This window comes from Egretta garzetta, unplaced genomic scaffold (assembly GCF_000687185.1).
Source record: "Egretta garzetta isolate BGI_Z169 unplaced genomic scaffold, ASM68718v1 scaffold297, whole genome shotgun sequence".
Taxonomy (NCBI): domain Eukaryota; kingdom Metazoa; phylum Chordata; class Aves; order Pelecaniformes; family Ardeidae; genus Egretta; species Egretta garzetta.
In genome coordinates, this window is record NW_009260410.1 from 5,979,078 (window position 1) to 5,993,486 (window position 14,409).

The 14,409-nt window shown below is 36.8% G+C and overlaps 1 protein-coding gene across 1 annotated transcript in view; it reads right to left on the bottom strand.

Annotated features, from left to right (window-relative positions):
- The window catches only part of GULP1 (GULP PTB domain containing engulfment adaptor 1), a 109,065-nt gene that overhangs the window by 69,556 nt on the left and 25,100 nt on the right, over positions 1 to 14,409 (bottom strand). The window contains exon 3 of the mRNA XM_035899085.1: positions 1,561 to 1,622. Coding sequence (XP_035754978.1) covers positions 1,561 to 1,622 — 62 coding nt within the window. The remainder of the gene's footprint in view (positions 1 to 1,560; positions 1,623 to 14,409) is intronic.

A 14,409-nucleotide genomic window follows, 5' to 3' on the forward strand; every position in this document is an offset into this window, starting at 1 on the left:
AAATATTTTGGGTGTTTTTTTCTTTTTTTTTTTTTTTTTTTTTTTAAGCGCATATGCTGTAGTACATTGCGGCTTCCTGCAAGTATTCTGACAGATCTTAGAGGCCAACAGCATGGAGGTTGAGGAGGCCCTGTGAGGTCAGAACCCACATTAAACAGAGGCAGAACTGGAGAGGACACTTGGGCATATATATTAACCTAAATAAAAGGAAAGACTTTTCTGGACCAAGAGACACTAACAAGGTTGAGAACAGACTTCCTTTGGATAGGAATTACCCATTCCTTTTTTTTACTCCAGAAGTTGTTGATGCTGTTGTTTCCTACGGTTATCACCATCCCATCACGGTTTTCTTTATTCTAAAAAATTCTTTATGCACAGCTGTACTGACGCCTATTCATGAGATATGCTCTTAAGACAATGAGACATGAAAGGGAAGGGAGATTTCTTTTTTCTCTTGAAGTAAAGACCACAAACGTACGGACATTGTTCAGTGCATTAACAGAATTGCTCTTAAAACAGATGGCACAGTCACCCCAGCAAGTACTCCTCCCTCTTAAAAACTGTAATATAAAAGCCAAGACATCTGGCAAGGCTATACAGTTCAATGGTAATAAGTCCTTTGGTCAAAAATTCAGTTTGAGAGCACATAGAATAAAAACACGTTCACCTGGCAACTAGCAGAACGAGACTCAAATTTCCACTACAAACACTTGCTAACCATGTGACAATACTAAGCAAAAGAAAATCGCAAACACAACAGCAGGGAATACCAGTATAGGAAACTGAGTCCCAGCCTGTGAAGTAAGTTTTATTTTTATATTAAAAAATACCAATCATACAAGAACTTTATCCAGAACAGACCACGGTGGAATCCTATTGAAATATCCTCCCAGTTTAGGCAAGTAATAGCTGATTGCTCAGTTTACTCTGATTTATGCAGATCACTGCATATTCCCTCCTCCTTTTAGCAAAACATTTTCTAAGTTGTTATTCTGGGAAGATGCACTTCCTGTGAACAGATGTCATTAGACAAATTGAAATACTATTGTAGAACTACATTATAACTGGGATTAGAAAGCATGAGCAAGACTTCTGCTTTTACTGTGCAAAAATTCCATTATGATTCTACCATATTTTCAGAGTATTTGACATTTCAATATATCCAGCAGATAGGATCATTACTCATTGCCTTTGCTATTGTCCAAAAGCAGTTTGCGCTATTAATTTTAATTTTTGTAGTACTGTAAGCATGCAGCCTCACGTTAAATTCCTTTGCACTCAAAATTTCCATCCATTTAGCATCCATTAAAGGAAACAGAGCATCAAGCAGAAGAGGAACAATGGTTTGCTTTCTAAAAAAAAAATCAAAAAATTCAGAACAAGAAACACTTGGCCATTATTTAAGAAATAGAACTTTTTTATCTGCAAAACACATTTACTAAGTTTTTCTTCACTATTTCACTTCACTAATTCATGTCTCTGCAGTTTTCAAATGAAAAGCAAGATAGAACGCGCTGTGTTCTAAAGGTAAGAGGACAAAATAACTTCGTATTTTCTTACCTTTGCATTATAGGGAATATAATGCTTTGATAAGGCTTCGGGAGTGTGCATCCATGCTTTGTCTACAGAAAAGCAAAATAAAAGAAGCACTGAATAGGTTATTCAATCGTTAATTTAACTGTTACAGTATCTATACGGAAAACATTAAGAGCCCTCCTTTTACTCAGACAAGTATCTGCCTGAAACAGTTCTTGGGGCTGGAGGGAAACACAGTGTATCTCACAACTTTCCAAACATTTACACGAAAGAATCTGGTTACTTCTCTTGGGCACATTTCCCATTTTAACCAACTTGATTTACCATAAGAATTCCAACTCCTCCCCCCAAATATATTTATTGGTCTAAGGTTGTTTGCAGTTTCTGCCTCAGGTCAGCATTTTCTGCATCCTGTTGTTGTTTAAAGCACTGGCTGCATATTGTGCTTCTAATGATGTTTTTTTAATGAATTATCAAGATATTAAAGGTATTTTGGAAAAATTATCTGAGTGGTAACTGATAGAAAAAAGCCCTAATGCTTCTACAAGAAAATGGAAGCAAGTCAGATTGTGGTAACTGATTCAGAAATGTAGATCTTCTTTAATCTTTCCTTACATATCCTCAATGAATTTGCATATTTTCCTTTAATGATTTTCACATTACAAGACTGTGCTATTGTCTTATTTTGCCTGCTGCATGTTTTATATGTTGAAATGATGAGTTCATTATTTGTGAAATACATCTTCCCTCCTTTTTTTTAATGGCCATTTAGAATGTTCTACATAATTTAAGATGGAATTCCAAACGTGGGAAAAAACTTCTTTTTATTGTAAGTTTAGAAACCATTTTTTTTAAAAGTTTTCTTGTTTGAAAGCATTTAAGAAAAAAAAAGTAAGCAGTTCCAAAATACTAAGTTTTATTACCAACTGCATAAGAGATTCTGTAACACTGACTTATTGAACATATGGAGTATAAAATATAAGTAGTAGTATTTTCTAACATGGGAAATGCAGTTACAGCAATTACTAATTTTTTTGTTAGTTACACATAAGAACAATAAAATCCAGTTCACTTCAAACTGTTCCAGAGCAAAAGCTGTGACATTTATTGACACTAAACCAATAACTAAGTATTTTTGAATATACAGAAGGAAGAGAACTGTCAAACAAGATATTCTCCAGCCACCACAGCAACAGGATCAAAACTGCAAAAGCTAGAGGAAATTTTTTTCTTGAAGCAAATATCATTCTAGATGACAGCAATGTTCACCTCCATTACTGAAGAGTGATATTATCACTTCTTAATTAAGGAAGCATGATCTGTCCATTCAGTGGCACCCAGGAGTACGATTATGCAGTGAAGTTGTTCTTGCTTTCAACTGTGGCTTGTGATTGGAATACCAGAACAGAGAACCACATTTGTTTCCCAGAATATTTTAAGACCTGAAGCCTGATCTCCATTTTGAGTACAATATGAAAAGCTGATGTTACTCACAAATAAAAAATAATAATCAATATGAATTAGGAATGTTAGAATAAAGCCTGATAACCCAAAAGAGAACCGTAAGCATTGTATTTCAAGTCAGTGCACTGCTGAAGGCCAGCAGACTGATGATGGGGCTTGATGGTGAGTTCTGGACATAGAGAAGCTGGCACGTCAGGCAGGACTGCTCTCTGTCCCATCATGCTTACTGCAGCAGAGGGGGGACCTGCCCACTGCAAATTTCAACTCCAAAATAGGCATTCACATTGCTAATGTCAGTGTTCTATTTACCTACAAAGGAAAATCTAATAAAAATGGTCCAAAATAAAACATTGAATCTCTTAAAAAAATAACAATAAAACCCCCCCAAACCAAAGAGTCTTCCGTTAATTTCAGTGCCTAGTACTAGCACAAACAAGCGATAGGGCTGTAGCTTCTAAAGCAATGTTACAGGCAGACAATAGACTACACAGGTACCAGTAAAACTAACTATTCCTTGCAAATGTTTCCTCCTCCCTTCTTTCCATCCCCAAGCAGGGTAAGTTCAAATCTGGAAAAAAAAAAAGTTATTTAATTTGGGAGCCAAGTTTGAAATGCTGGTCTTAATTAAGCAGCTACCAATCTCTCCAATATTATAATTAGGTACAAAGCTCACCTTAAAACTTTTTTGTGAAGTCGTTCACCTGCCTACCAACCTCAAACTGTAATGCTATAGGGATTCCAGCAAGGAAAAACACTGCTAGGAAAGTGTTTCCATAACTGTCAGTACCCCTAGTTAGGGAAAGGTAAGGAAATATGGACGGGTACTCTTAGCTCAAAAGGAAATCAGTACCTTAGCAGGGTACCAAAAAGATGCCTGGATTCTACAAGTCTTGTGCCATTGATTAAAACAGTGAGTCAGTAAGCAGCACTTCCAATATCCAGATGTAGACCCGCAGACACTGTGACATAGACATTGAAGTTCTCCATTGACACTGGAAGCCTATTTCCTAGAGGCAGGTAATAATTACAGAGTGGTGGCACTTTTGAAAGAACTCTTAATATGAGAACTCAATACGAGGCAAAATTGCAAAGAGACACAAAAAATCATGCAAGCTATTACAGGGAAGTTTGTTACCAGCATCTCCTTCTGACTGTTAGCTCTGATTTTGGACTTACGGTGAATGGAGTTAAATCCAGTTGGAGGCCGGTCACAAGTGGTGCCCCCCAGGGCTCAGTACTGGGGCCAGTTCTGTTCAATATCTTTCTCAATGACCTGAACGAGGGGATCGAGTGCACCCTCAGCAGGTTTGCAGATTACACTAAATTGGGTGGAAGTGTTGATCTGCTGGAGGATAGGAAGGCTTTACAGAGGGACCTGGACAGGCTGAATCGATTGGCTGTGGCTAATCGTATGAGGTTCAACAAGGCCAAGTGCCAAGAGGGCCAACAGCATCCTGGCTTGTATCAGAAATAGTGTGACCAGCAAGACCAGGCAAGTCATCCTTCCCCTCTACTTGGCATTGGTGGGGTCACACCTTGAATACTAGGTTCAGTTTTGGGCCCCTCACTACAAGAAGGACATTGAGGCACTGGAGCATGTCCAGAGAAGGGCAACAAAGCTGGTGAGGGGTCTGGAGCACAAGTCTGATGAGGAGTCGCTGAGGGAACTGGGGTTGTTTAGCCTGGAGGAGGCTGAGAGGAGACCTTATCACCCTCTATACCTGCCTGAAAGGAAGGTGTAGCAAGGTGTGTGTTGGTCTCTTCTCCCAAGTAACAAGCGATAGGACAGGAGGAAATGGCCTCAAGTTACGCCAGGGGAGGTTTAGATTGGACATTAGGAAAAAAATCTTCACCCAAAGGGTTGTCAGGCACTGGAACAGGCTGCCCGGGGAAGTGGTTGAGTCCCCATCCCTGGAGGTATTTAAAAGATGGGTGGATGAGGTGCTAAGGGGCATGGTTTAGTAGTGGACAGGTACGGTTGGACTTGCTGATCTTAAAGGTCTTTTCCAACCAAATGGTTCTATGGTTCTTATGCGACTCTCAGTAGCCATTTGAAATGCTGCTTAGGATTAGTTTGATTTCACAGCAGTTGAGAAATACCAAATTTCAGACATTTTGCATCCAAAAAACCAGAAAATTATGAAAAAAAGAAAGCCTATAAAACGGGTATTCATTTAAATACCTGATGTAGATGTGGCTTGTAGTTTGCATGATCCCTCACTTTTAAAATAAATTTTAAACAGGTTTTCACCCTGCTTACTACTTAATTATTCATTCTGAAGCAACAAACAAAATATGAAACCCTACAATGAAAATCACAGTTCATATTATTTTATTAGTTATACAGCAGCAAGAGTTCTAGGCACTTTATAGATAAATGTTTAGCTTGAATGAGGTATGAGAGATTCTAAGAGGTAAAACCCTAAGTATATGGTGGTTTTGCCAAACATTCTGGCACTATGTGGGAGAGAAGATGGGAAAAAGGATCACCATTCAGAATTCAAGGGCACAGGGTAAAGCACAGCCCTGCTTAAAGAGAGCTAGCAATCCTATTGCCTCTACACAACACCTCTTCACGTGCACGGCATGCTAACTGCATGGCACAGGCTTCTGTGGGGCCCCTGTAGCAGCAGCACAGCACCCCCATCTAGTTTTTAAGAGAATTTAACTTGTGTGAGAGCTTCTCAGGTTTTGCTCCCTGCCAGCATACGCTAGTCTGCTAAGGGCAGTGGGAAAATAAATAAAATTGATGTTTGGAAGACCTGGGGTTTGACAGAGAGAATAGCAAGGGTGGGGATTTGGGCCCTTTCATGGTCAGAGGATTAACTGTGCTCAGAATTGAGACTTCACTCCATTCTAGTCCCCCTTAAATCGCACCAGCCCCTTTCCATTATGACGGAAAGACTCCTTTACAATCTGCATTTCACATCAAATGCTTGGTCACCACACAATCTGGGAGCACTGGTGTGAGCCATTTCAGAGGCCTCAGCATTGGGAGAGCCGGGGAAGAGGGACGTGCTGACAAATCACAATGGACTTGGGGACTTCATCAAGTATCCCGAACAACTGTGCTGCACTTAGCGGAGGATGACACTAGGTTAGATAACAGCACAGCCGACCATTTATCTACCAAAAAGGAAAGCAGTAACAGTGCCAAGAAATTGTTCTCCCTTTGAGATTAATTCTGCCACACATTACTGCCCACAGATATTACAGAATGGATTTAGTAGAGAGGCATTGATGAACTGTTTTCTAAATGGCAAAACAACACTCAACAGTGCAAGTTTAGTTAACTGCTTCCCTAAACCCCACTCTCATTATTAATTCATGCATGCAAACAGTGGCTCTACTTAACTATGTTTCAAAAGCATTTATCAAAGCATATGAGACCTAGTGGCCATTACATTTAATATGATGAACAGAGAAAGACTGTTTTTAACTTTTTTTTTTTTTTTTTTTTTTTTTTTTTTTTAGTGCCACAGTGAAAATACAGTCATTTCTAGAAGGTAAAAACTAAAGCCTTTATTCTTTACTGAATCAAAATCTCTTTGACATCAATGGATGTTTTCCTTGCTAACAGAAGGGAAGTAGTCTTGGAACTGCCTTTTCTTCCCGCTTTACAGAACTTGCTATAGAACGAAAGTTCTTATGTGACAATCAGCCTAATAACAGTCTCCTGAAGAAGAGAGCATCCCACAAGATCAGTGCCGCATCTAGGTATTAATGCCTCAGGAAACAAACGGCTTATTTACTTCAGTGTGTGTATATACGTATCTGTATCTTCTGTTTTTCCTAGATTATCCATTTTTGTATAAATAACGAAAACCTTCACAATGGGACATACAAGGATTGTCACCCTGCTAAATCATTGCCTTTAGCCTGCACTGCAACAGAAACAGGCAGGTTCTCACAAACCTCACCTACGCAAGTCAGACAACAAGGTAGAATCTGTCTTCTTGACTACCACAGTCAACAAATGAACTGATACGCTGAGCCATGAGAGTTAAGGCTCGTTACCAGAGCTTTCATCTGAATGCAATACCTAGACATTATTAACAAACATAAAATCTACCTCAGCTATGGTATTTGTTCCAGCCACCTTCTAGAGGAATGACTGAGTACAATCTGTGTGTCTAATAGCAGTAATTTATTGAAGTCATTACCAGGTTACTATGATTAAGTAATTGAAATTATGAGTCAGATTCTGCCCTAAGCACATACAGGCAAATACCCATCAATACACATAATTCAAAAAATAATTACTTTTTTCTTTTTCTTTTTTTTTTTTTTGCAAACATAAAATATTATTTGAAGGTATATTTATTCTTTGCCAAGACAACAGAGCTGTATCTCCCCAGAACAGTGAGCTCTGCAGAATGCTTCGCCTCTCTGTCTCCTTCTCATAACATTTAGGACCTTATGAATGGTTTTAAACTGCTGATTACTAAAACAGTAAAATGATGTCATAGAACACTGCATTGGCATTGGTACAAAAAGAAAAAAAAGGTCTCGTATTTGCATTTCCTCCAATAGTAACACTCACTGCATAACCTACACATTTTATACAATATATTTTTAAGATATGGATGCTAGTATGTAGGTTATTGCAAGAAAGGAAAATAGGATCAAAATAATATATTAGTGCAACTAACCAGTAATTAGAAAATCTTTGCTTTTGCACTTCTAATTTGTTGGTATTAAGAACTTCTAACAAGTTCAGCTTCCTAAATCAAAGGGAAAAACAAGAAAAAAATTCTGAGCTATTTAGCCTGTACCTCTTACGTCTTCTTGCCACAATAAGAGCTCCATTGTATCTTTGATAAAAGCTTTTAGTTGAAGTTGAAAAAGAGATTACTGGAAAAGCACAATTCATTAAGTGATCACATTTTCACAAGTTTTCACTAAGAATGTACAGATCAAACCTCCAACTTCACCTTTCACTTTTGGAGTCAGTGTTCAGTCAACTATTCCAGTGCAATTATAAATAAGTTTGGAAAAGCTTGTCAAAAATTGTTAAAAAAGCAAGCTTATGAAGAATTTCAAACTGTTAAAGTAAGAACATTATGCATGTCACTTCGGTAGGGCAAAACAAATGAAAAGGAACAGAAAAGGGAATCTCAATACAGTCAAAATAGAATTTTAATTTTCTAATTCAGGAACATTAAAATAATGTAATAGAAAAGTTTAATTAGAACTTTTTTTTAAAATGCCAATAAACTGGAAAGAAAAGAAAGGAGTGGCAGCAACCATTCAGAATAACTACAATATGCATATCTATAGCTTCCTCTTTCTTATGTACTTAAGGTACATCCTTTTATGTACCTAAAGGGTTTGATTTCACAAAATAGTATTTTCCCAAGTGACATTTTTTGGATGTTCTTTGCAATTTTCCAACAGTTTTGTAAGACAAAGTCCTATAAAACAAAGTAGTCATTGTGATTCCTATCAGGGTATGGTTGGTACGCATCCAAATTTATTTCACACAGAATAATACATTTTGTCTTTAATTAGACTTTCATTCAGTTAACTAGCAGTGTACCTATGTAACTCAAGCATTTACGTTGTAGCTTGGGGAAGCCACTTGCAATAGTATACTTGGTCAAGAACTGTATCATACACTAGTAACAGCTTACATCAAGAATTTATTAGCTTGTAGCTCTCAAAAGATATGCTTGCCAAACTCCCATGTGAATCATTTAACTTTCTGTAGATTAGGCTGTATAAATTTTAATAGGGTAGAAACCAAAAAGCTTCTTCAATGCTGTTCCCATTCTAAAGTCAGTATTTAGTGCTTTATGGTTAAGCAGTGCACATCTCTTCTTGAGAGGAGCTCCTTAGGTTTTGCAGAAGCAACAAATATTTATTGTGGTAAATATCACTGTTAACTTGCCTAGAATATTCTTTAAAGCAGGCATCCGATAAGATTATTTCTGCAATACCTTTCCAAAGATAACACAGATAAAATAGCCAGCAGGAAATTACCATCCTATTCTCATGCTAACAGGAAGAAAAGAAAAATTAAGACTTTTCTGTGCAGACCCAACATGAATGGAGAAAGTTTCCAAAGCATACTCACTTGTAGCTATGCATTCTTTAAAGACATACTGTAATCGCTTATTTTCTAAACAATTATATTTGTTCCTTCTGCTTTCAGAATATAGATACATACACAGCTGCACACAAGCTCATGCCAACACACAAACACTGCAGGACTGGCCACTTCCTTGTCCCACCAACAGAAGACGATTTGGTCCTTGCCAAATTAAGGTAGGAACCCTTCAACTCTCCTTGTTGGCATACTTGAAAGGGAACATCCATAGCCTAATGAGAACAATATAATAGTACAAATTACATTTAAAAAACCGTATTCAGTTACTAATCCAAAAAAGGGACTCAGTCATTGAATATTGGTTTTCCACATGACCCCAGATTTCACAACCCAAGGAGCAGTATTTGGAACACACAAAACCTCTTTGTGGAGGTATTACAAAAGTATTAAGATAACTGATTTTTGTGTCGAGACTAAAGGAATACAGAAATATTTGGTATACAAAAAAGTACCCTTTTCTCCTCCCAAACTTTGCTCTTGAAAAAAAGCCTACAAACACCAAGCAGCAGCTTTTTTGGTGTGGGGGCAGAGGAGGAGATTTAGACCTTTTTTTCTTTTTTTCCCCCTGGAAGGTGATGATTGCTTTTATGAAAGGACAAAGTGCAACCACAAGAATACCTGAAGACCACAACGAGGAAGATTGTGAGTACTTACATGCCTTTAAAGTACACGAGTATCAACTCTTTCTTTATGTTTTTTATCATTATTGTTATTGTGGAAGTCCAGCACACAAGAGACCGTTTGTTTAAATCACTGATGTGAAATACACTCTCTGACAGAATGAAAGTATTTGCTGTAGGACTATACTTATCCCCTTCAGCCTTTTGGGGCTTCACCTGTTGTCTACTCTACTCATTCAGAAAAATAAATATAAAACATTTGTCATCTCTGGAATGCAGCATAGGTTTACAATAAAAATAAAATCATATTATAGCAAATCCATTCACGTAAGAGAGCATCCAATAATCTTTGATTGCCTTTTTTAATATGTCAGACCCTGCCCATTAAATGCATCTCTACACTTTCATAAATGAAACTCATAAAAACCCATTGCACAGAAATGTTATTGATGAAACTTATGATTTATGACAGGCTATTACTTCAATATATTCCATTTAGCATTATGAATTCCATCTACATCTCATGAGCTGATAACGTGGCACCAACTACCAACCTTATAAACTGCTATCATATGGAAAAAAACCATTAGAAAGTTCAGATTCCTGCATACAACAGCAACTTTGGCATTGAACTTTATACTGTACATAAACTAAGTCTGAATATCTGAATGAAATTTGATGAAGGAGGACCATTTGGGTGTAATAAAGAACTAAGTAAACTCGACTATGATTCACACCCTCCACCACCTCACTGAAGTCCAACAGATTTCACATATTGTAATTCAGTACTAAATTTAGCCCAAAGTAGACCTTTTTAGCACTATTTTGGGACAGTCAAAAAGTTTCATTCTTTTATTCCTAGAAGGTTTGGACTACAGTCATTCCATATTTAGAAAGGCCTCTGTCTAGGAGGAACAGTAGTTTTCTTTCATGTTTCTGATGAGGCAAAAGCCAACAGATACTAGTTAATTTTTGTTTACTTATATGCACCAGTTTTTTTGCTAATGGCTTTGAATGGAAGGCCACAGCATCAGTAAAACGTGGTAAACTCACCTAGGAGAGGCACCTCCAATCACTAAAAAAAACAACCAAATCAAAACAACCATAATTAATGCTTTCTGGTTTATGCATACATATTACCTGTACACACAACCACATATAAATCAAGGACAAATAGGTAATTCAGTTTAGATAGCAATACACTAATATTAAGAAAAATTTACATGAAAATACAGCATTTAGAAAGATCTCTTACAGGAGAATTACATTAATATCCCTTAACTACTTAAAATAGAAACTGAAATTATCAAGATACAAACATATTTCAAGGTTAAACAGACTTCAATCTGCACCACAGACACTTCACACTACAACATTTCAAAAAGTGAGGATGCTACCACACCTGACTTTAAAGGAAAAATTAAGAGGACTCTTCAGAAATCATGACCCAAACCTGGATCACATACAAAAGCAAGCTCCTGATATTGTGACAGATACATAAATGTTTTCACAAGCTTTGTCATAACAACAAAGCAGCAAGGACATATATAACGTTGTTCTTGAATTTGTTTCTGTGGGAGAAGGAAAGAGATCCTTAAAAAAAGATAATCTATAAAAACTACTTCAATAGAGTATACTGCACTCATTGATTAAGGAACGGAAAACAGAATATATATTTCTGTACAGTTTGTACAGTCATATGATATTGCTACAACGCAACATTTCCTCCATAACATATGTTACTGATAGTCCAACCAACTACTACTGAAGTCAACAGAAAGGCTACTTAATTTTGAACAGCAACTATGTTTTTTTCGCATTAAAACACATAACTTCATCAGGTGCTGATATCAGCTTTAAACCAAAAATTATCTTTTTTTGTCAGTACTATTTCATAAAGTTTGTTTCCCTGTTATATGAGCTCATGGCTAACAGGTATTACAACTTGGACTGCAAAAAGATCCCATTTATTTAGAATTGCTTGTGTAAGTACTTCCTGAAACAAGCTGAATTTGCTTAAACTTCACATTTTCTTACATTTTTCGCTGTAGTTATTAGGATGAAAGATGGACAGCTTAATTTTATTCATATTCAATTGGAAATTTAAGCACATCAATTAAGCCTTCAATTAAAATTATTATCAGCCAAATAAAAATAAATACAACTAAAATACAAACATAAGATGTCCAGGTTAGAAGTCCTGGTTTATGCAACATCTCCAGGAGTGAGGCAGGCAATGACTGTACCAGCTGGTTTTAAGGTCAGAGCACTCAGCGTACCTTGTCCGTGGAACTGGCCGTTTCATGTTCAAATCATGGACTTCAAAAATAAACTTACACCGAGTACTTGCACTTAGAAGGAAAGTTCTGCTGTTTAAATAAGGCGATGGAGCAAGAACTGAACTTTTCAGCAAGTACAGCACAGTCCAAGTCATTCTAGTCACCAGCTTACCTGGTTCAAGAAGATAAGGAGCTACGGCACTAGCTACTGCATTCCATACATGGTTCGTATGGAAAGGCTAGTATAGACTGATTGCGGTAATGAGGATTAGAGGGCACTTTGTAAGTCTGCACAGTTCAGATAACCTTTGGCTATTGTGAAAGCACCACTTAACATCTGTTTAAATTCTCCTCACAATCCTATATATTAGAGACTTGTTTATGTAGCTCCAAGGTAACAGACTGATGCAAACTTGTAATTAGCACAAACCCTACCAGCACAGCCACCAGGAGACTAATTTGGATTTAAAGAGAACTGCTAGGAAAGTCACAGTTAACTCCTCAAAATATCCATGCTCTTGTGAACCCCCCACCAAACACAGGCATGGAAATTGTTGTCTCTGAGGTCTGGCAGTAGAATCAGGAAACACAATAAATGAAGTTCAGCAAATGAACCTGTTTGAACCTGCTCTTAAATGCAGTTATTAGACATGAACGTTGATCCAGCCAACTTTTTTGAACTTCAATTGGCAGGAAAATTATTTAATTTTCACTTATTTTTGGCAACTGCTTAACTGAAATTCGTATTTTTCATAGGATATGAGAATGGAAATGTTGTGTGCGTTACTTTGAGTGAAATAAATGGATGTCAGTATTTAATTCTTCTGGTTGTTTTCCTTCTGAATCATTCTTAAGAATCCACAATAATTGCACTTCACTGTGCCTGACAGCTTCTTTTATGATAATTTTTTCTTGTTGGGATACAGAGAACAACACACAAAAAAATCAACTGAACAATAAAGCAAATGCTCTTGAATACACTGAAAGTCCAAGAATTCAGGTGAGGTCAGTAAGAATTTTCTTACAAACAAGTAGTGAAAACAGAAATGAATGAAGCCAGACCCCTCAAATGATCCCAGATACCTGAGGATACACTTCACAATCTGACCTTCAAGGCAAGGTGGCAAGGGCAGTAAGAATTTGTGTAAGAGCATTTTAGCATTCTCACCAAGACAAAACACCAAGGAAATATCCCATAAAACACACTGGTCTGTTTCTGAAACATGGCAGGATGAGTTTCAAATATTATCAGAAGTCAAGTCATTAGAGAAAAGGAAAAAATTATATGGTCACCTAGACAAAAAAAAAAAAAAAAAAAAAAAAAAAAATCTACAAAACCCAAGCTTCTTTCCTAGCTGTGATAAATCAATCCACAATTAAAGAATATTGAAATGGTCTCTGAAATTATGTGGAAGAAGCTAGGCCACACTATTAAGCAGCTGGTAGGTACAGTTCTCTTTAGATAGAGTTATTAAAAATACCTACACAAGAAAATACATCAGAGCTCAAGAATGGATTTTAGCTTATTTCCTCAGCATCCATCGTGCTACTGCAGTATCAAATGATCTTTCATTGGCTTTTGTAGGCTTTGTGAATAAGTGTATCTTCCTTTTGTGATCAAACTACATCTGCTGATATTCTGGACTACTTATGTTATCTTGATTCATCCGGCTTTAACAAATAGATGCACTAGACACAGGAGGATGCAGTGATGCTATCATTTCATGTTGGTATAAAGTATGGCAGATTCCTTTTATTTCCAGCTTTGATATTGATAGTGAAGAAGGAATTCTTGTTACATAAACAAAACATTTACACTTACTCTACTTGAGTTTACACCTAGCTATTAAAGCAGGGGCTCTAGCTCAGTTGAGGATCTTTCGAAAAAAACTTGAAAAATAAAGAAATTACACCTACTGAGTATTTTTTACATTACAAAAAAGGGGGGAAACAGCAACAAAACTGTCAGTAAAAAAAGCTGCACCTCTAATGCTCCATCTAAAAACTTAGTTTCATCATAAACAGACCATGAAAAGAGCAAGCCAAAAGAGCAACATATATAACTGAATATTTAGTGGTTTAATATTATTTTGGAAAGCATACCATTTCAGATTCCTACAAATTCAGAATAGCTTCTTAAAGCTAAGAGATGTTCTGCTGCATGAGATATTTCAAGTATATTAAATATGGTTTTCTAAAATAGCTTCTCCAGGAATAAGCACCCAATGAATATATACAATAAATACAGAAGTCACTAACTCTTTAGAAGTTCTGAAACCCTCCAGTACATCCTTTGGTGTGTGCAGGGGTCAAAAAAAAAAAGTGTGTATTTTATATACAGACACACACACCCCTCAATAAAGAAAATGTTATGAAATTCAACATAAGCCTTATGAGGCTC